Genomic DNA, 6,000 nt, shown 5'->3' on the forward strand with positions numbered 1-6,000 from the left:
CCCCCCCACTGTCCCCCTGAGCACCATGGCTGTTCTTCCATCTCCCTGGGGCCAGGCTCGCTGCAGGGTTTGCTAACGAGGCCCACACCTCAGCCTGCCTCACCAGACGGTGACCCTGTCGCATACACGCTCCTCCCCCCGCACCACACAGACATGCTCACACTTACCCCCCAGACCTCTCCGCCAGTCCCTGGGAGAGGAAGCAGGAAAGGCCAGTGGCCAGACAGTCTGAGCAGCCTTCTCCCTGGGTGCCAGTCCTAGGTCTGTCTCCCTGTGCCCCCCCGCCCCCCAGGCCTGGTGGAGAGCGTCCTAAGGATCCAAGTTGGAGTCCTGGCACCACCACCCTTCACTAGTTACGTGACCTGGTACAAGGTAGCATATAGGTGGGTGGCACCCTCTCACCGGCCTCACTTTGCTCAGAGGTGAACGCGGTTACATGAGGGACCACAGGAAGGGGCTCAGGCTGGGGCCCTCAGGACCCCCGCGGAGAGCTCACACTCTGCCCCCTACTGGGCCAGCACCCGGTCGGACCCTCCCCAGGAAGAACAGTGAAAATGACAACAACACAATAAGCCGGTGCCCGTGCCCGTGGCCCATGCAGGGCACAGAGCAGGTGCTTTAACCCACTTGGCCTTGACTATCCCAGAGGCTGGTATGGTCATTCCCAGCTTTCAGATGATAAAGATTGAAGTTCAGAGAGGTGAAGTAACTTGCCCAAGGGCACATAACCGCTAAGGGTAGAACCAGAAGTGCACCCAAATGTGTCCGGCTCAGATCCCATGCTCTTAACCCTCGGTGGGGCAGCCACTGGAGACAGGACACGTCGCCCCCTTCTCCACCCCAGCCCCATGACTCCCACACTGGGGGTGTTAGAGAGGGGCTGCCCCCAGAGTTCCCCGCTGGGCCCCTTGGCCCATAGGAGGGTCAGTCCTGCGCAACGGCCCCCGTGCGTGTGGTGCGGGGAGGAAGGGTGATGAGCCGCTCCGAGTCAGGGAAGCTCCCTGCGTGGCCTCCTTTGGAGCTGGGGCAAGGCCTTGGCCACAGACTCTGCAGAGCTTTCCTCTCTCCTGCTCCCCAGGCGGGTCGAGCTCCCTTGACCGGCTCAGAGAAACTTCAATTAATCACCCACTCAAAGTGCTGCCATCAGCCCAAGAATAATCACCTCTTGAAACACTCCTGGCTCCAACATTCAAGAATCTAGGCTTCCACGGCAATACGGACTGAAGTTAGTCATTCAGCACGGCTTCCTCAACGGCAGGAACGAATGTACTACGGGGTTGGGGTGGGGTAGCCGTGAGGAATCTAACCTGCTCCGGTGACCCCCAAAGGAGAGTTCGGGCAGGAGGGTGCAAAGGGACCTAAGGGGGAGGGTGGGGAATAGAAGGGATAGAAAGCTGGCAGGATGGTCTCTCCATTCGCCCCCTCCTCACAAAGACCAGACAAAAGAATTAAGAACTTGAAAACAGCGGCACAAAAAAATTGGGGTCACGCTCCAAGGCTGTCCCCAGCATCAGGCCAAGTTCTTGGAGCATCAGCCCGGGGGGGAGGGGGTGAGGAACACTGTCATCTCAAGTCCTGACCTGGGAGGCAGAAGGCCTGGGCTCCTGGCACAGTCATACCACGGATCTGCCCCTTTCCGTGCCTTGGTGTACCCAGCAGCACACTGCAGGCCTGGGCAGAAGGGCCTCAGAGGGCCCTTCGGGGGAAGCAAAGGCCAGCAAAATTCTAGGAGGCCACCCACGCTGCTCCCACGCGGGCCTGAGGCCGCCCTCCCAGACAAACGCACAAATACACACAGACCTGTAAGGGCAGCCCCGCAGGTATGGACAGGCGGGGGGCAGAAAACTCGGGAGTGGGGTCAACTCCGCTCTGTCCTACGGGTCTGGGCTGGGGCCGCAGGCCCAGGTGTGTGTCTGCGAAGCGAGTGCAGAGTGGACACAGCTGTGCATTAGGTTTCCTTTCACTGGATGCCTGCTGTAGGTGCGTGTGTGACATTCACGGCCGTGGGTGTCCAAGTTGTAGTGAGCGTGTGCATGAGGCAGGCCGCTGAGCGTGCCGCGGGGACATGTGTGCAAAGCCGTGAACAGCAGAAGTATGACTGCCTTGGGTGAGGCTGGGCAGTTTCCACCCAATCCCACAAACCCTTGTCACTGCCCACCCCCTGCTGCCTGTGTGCTGGGTGCTGGGGCCAGAGAAACCACTGACACAGGACTACCGCGCCTGGGGCTGGGCCTGGGGCTGGGCTGCTTGCCGAAGCCGAGTCGCAGGAGAAAGACAGCTCTGAGTCCGACCTAGCTCTGAGCAGGCTCCTCAGTGACCTCTCTTGAGCCTCAATCTCCCCATCTGTCAAAGGAGGAGGAGAACAGTACCCTCCTCAAGGACGTGGTCTACGGAGAGAACTTAGCACGGTGCCCGGCCACATAACCGATGCTCCATGCGTGATGAGAAACTTCAGTTCAAATTCCAAGGGCCAACCCAGGCGGCTGCAGGGAGCAGGGGGCGGTCCTGGACAGGAAGTCAGGAGTCTTTGCGTCTGGTTCTGCATTTGCTTCTCATTCACTGTTTGACTCGGGAGCCTTAGTTTTCTCATAAGCAAAATGGGCTGTCAAAATGTGAGGACCCACCTAGTGGGGATGCCTGAGGGCTCTGGGCCCCCTCTGCTGGACTTATTTCCAACCCAGGCAGTGATCTTTCTCAGATGGTCAGGGTGGGAGCTTGGAGGACTCCCGGATTAAGAGTCTAGGGCCCCAGGAGCGGTGGCCACCTCCTCCCCTCCCCATTCCCACAGCTTCTGACCCCAGGGACAAGGCTGAGGAGGATGTTTACAGAGTGTAAACCTTCACATAGAGAAAGTGCTGGGCAGCTGGGGGCTGGAAGCAGCCAGTCTCACAGTGGCGCGGGGAAGATGGGAAGTGATGGGGCCTTGCCCTGTATCAGCCCCTTCCAGCGCTCTGGCTTCAAAAGGGAGGCTGGGGTGGCCTTTGAGAGAATGCAGCAAGGAGGTGAGCATCCTTCCCGAAGGCTCAAGAAGCAGGATGGGCAGTGATGTGGTATTTCTCAAAATTCAGAGAGCAGGGTCTATAAAGGGTTGAGGGCTTAAGTCAAAGGCTGGGGATGCAGAGGAGGGACTGGCTGAGAGGACTGGGAGCCTAAAGAGAGGTGAGAGAGCTCAGAGATGGGCCCACAATCCCTCATGCTGGACCTCAGTAAGGAGAAGACCGGAGTTAGCGGTCCCCACTTCCCAGAGGCCACAGCTGCACCGGCAGGAGAGGAAAAATCGGGGCTTGTCTTCTGGGTAATCTCCCACACCTCGGTGCCAGAAAAGGTGCGGGGCCCAGGAGGACCTCGCTGGCAGGTGTGAGGGCGGTGTCGCCTGGGGTGAACAGACGCAGCTCACCCCAATTCCCTCCTTCTGAGCCCTCCTCTTCCAGGCTTTTCTGCCAGGGCCCTCCTACTTGGGCCTGAGCCTCTGGGAAGGGGGTGCTTGCTAACTGTGCACATTGGAACCCCTACACTTGAGCTGCCTCTGAGCGCCATTGTGGAGTGGGGAAAGGATTTGACCAACAGTGCAGCGGGAGAGCTAGAAGTCCAACAGCAGGAAGCACTTCCTGGCAAGAACAGCCAAGACCCTACAGTGAGTGACTGAGAAAGAAACCCCACACCTGGAGCGCCTCGAGAATGGGAGAGGCTGCCTGTGTGGGCCCCCTCCACCAGCCCCAATAATAACATCCATCTTTTACACTCAGACCCTTCCAGCTCACCAAGCTCTTTCCCACCTATTACCTTATCCAAGAGGGAGGTCCACAGGTTGGGGTTTCTAACCACTTTGATGGCCGAGACATCTAAAAGCTCAGAGAGGCCCAGCCATCAACCCAAGATCACACAGCACCCAAGAGGTGGGGCTCCCAACCCCTCACTTCCTTTGATCTCTAAGTTAGATGACCAGTTCTCTGAGAACTCCTAAATGCCTGGATGTTTTCACACTGCATTTCCTTCCTCAGAGCTCCTGAGATGCCTCATCCCTGGGCTCCCGGGCACAAGTGGTCAGAACAAGCGTGCCCCTGGCCAGGGCATTCCTGGCATCCGGAAAGGGCAGGATGTGGGGCAAAGGTGCCAGCGGATTTAGCTCCTGGAGAGGAAGGAGAGGCCCTTCCAGAGGAGGCAAAGACACTGACTAGCCAGGTGACATGAGGCTGGTCCTTCACCTCCAGTGACCCCCGTGGAGACTGAGAGGCCAGGCCTCGGGACTAAAGACCCCCACCCCAGAGGTCAACTGGCTTCCCCAGGCCCAGCCATGCCTTGGACAAGTCATCTCCCGAGAGGAGCCCATGGAAGGCACAGCACTGTCTGTGTCTCAGCCTCCTTGGGCACCCCAGGCTGCAATGCAAGCAGTACAACCACCCTTAATTAGCAGTCCCCCTGCTCCTCTCACCTGACTCCACTGTCCCTTGTACTGTCATCACTCCAGCAGTCCTCTCTGCCTCGAAAAATATTCAGCTTGGACCCTCCCAATGGGCACGGGGGGGAGGCGGGCAGGGGGGGGGGGTTGAACTACTCCTAACAGCTGACCATGACCCTAAACCTGACCTCATGTCCTGACAAACTCCACTCTGCCCCGGGGCCTAGCCCAGCGGGGGTCTCTGCACAAAGTCAAGGCTACACCTCCACCCCCATCCCCACCCCTGCCCCCAAGCATACTGGCTGAGAGAGTTCTTTTCCTCCACCTTCCCTGTGGCCGGGGTGGGGGTGGGGGGCTCTTTTGCTAGCATTTTCCTCCCCTGCACCTCTGAAATTCTGTGGGCCCAGTTAGGATGGGGCAGAGGCAGGCAGGAAGACAGACCAAAAGACAGGAAGAAAAAGACAAGTAGAAGAGTGAGGCAGGTGGACAGGCAGATGGACAGATGGACAGGCAGGCACACAGAGGGACGGAAACAGACAAGCAGAGGGACGGCTGGACAGTTAGGGGGAGAGATGAATAGACGGGCCAACCACACACAGGTGGAAATTCCGGCACAGGGCCAGCCAGACAAGGCAGAAAGACCGTCTGACAGTCAGGTGGGTAGGCAAGGGGACCACCCAGGAGACCCCAAGACCAGAGAGCCCTCTCTGAGAGCAGCAATAAGGAATTAATATCGGTACATTTTCCAGGGACCGGAGGTCTTTCTCGGGCACCTCCGGGCGTCCCAGCGCCAGGCCCGGCCCTTCAACTGATATCCGCGGGGCCTCTCATGTTCCCGGCTGGGCCAGGCCGTCCCCCAAGACTGAGCTCTAAGCTGCCAAAATTCACTCTTTACATCCAAGAGGGGTCAGTGTTTTTGAAAGTTGTAGGAGCCCTGCAAGGGGGAGGAGGGGGCCCGCAGCGTCAGTGTTTCCAAACCTACCCCTCTCCTCTTTCTTTTTCCCCAGGGTGCCCAGCGCCAGGCCTGGTGCAGCAGCCAGCGAGCTGGGCAAGCTAGCAGGGCCGCCCGCTGCTGCCACTGGGGAGTTGACGGTGGAGGGGAGGCTGGGTGAAGACAGACATACAGCACACACGAGTGTCAGGGCTCAGGTGGTTCACGGGGACCCCCAAACACCTACAATGGGGGGCCAGCCCCAGAATGGGGTGGAGGCCATTCCTGGACAGGGTCATCTCCAAGGGGAGCCCGGGGGGGAAGCCCACTCTGCCAACAAAGTTGGGGAGATGGTGACAGAAAGTGTGTGGGGGCCAATGGTTCCTTTTGTGTCTGGGGCACAAGGAGACAGGCAGGGAAGAGGAAACGGGACCCCGCTGTAGTGGCTCCGGAATGCAGAGAGGATGGGGGACCAGAAGCTGGATGTGGGGAGTACCTGGGACAGAGGAGCAGGGGTTGGAGATCAGGATGAAAATAAAGAGTTGCGGTGGGGAGGTCAGAAGCGAGGTCAAGCGGGGATCAGGACCTGGGGATCAGGGTTAAGGTCAGACCGGGGGATCAGAAATCGGGCTCAGGCTTGGGGGTAGAGAGGAGGGTCGGTCGCGGGAAC

General features: G+C 59.1%; 1 protein-coding gene across 1 annotated transcript in view; it reads right to left on the reverse strand.

Annotated features, from left to right (window-relative positions):
- The window catches only part of KCNQ4 (potassium voltage-gated channel subfamily Q member 4), a 51,052-nt gene extending 45,423 nt beyond the window's left edge, over positions 1 to 5,629 (reverse strand). Inside the window, exons 1-2 of the mRNA XM_049618880.1 lie at positions 5,578 to 5,629; positions 5,382 to 5,477 (exon numbers count right to left, since the gene is read on the reverse strand). Coding sequence (XP_049474837.1) covers positions 5,382 to 5,477; positions 5,578 to 5,629 — 148 coding nt within the window. The remainder of the gene's footprint in view (positions 1 to 5,381; positions 5,478 to 5,577) is intronic.
- Between the last annotated feature and the right edge of the window lie 371 nt (positions 5,630 to 6,000).

Source organism: Panthera uncia (genome assembly GCF_023721935.1).
Source record: "Panthera uncia isolate 11264 chromosome C1 unlocalized genomic scaffold, Puncia_PCG_1.0 HiC_scaffold_4, whole genome shotgun sequence".
Lineage (NCBI taxonomy): Eukaryota > Metazoa > Chordata > Mammalia > Carnivora > Felidae > Panthera > Panthera uncia.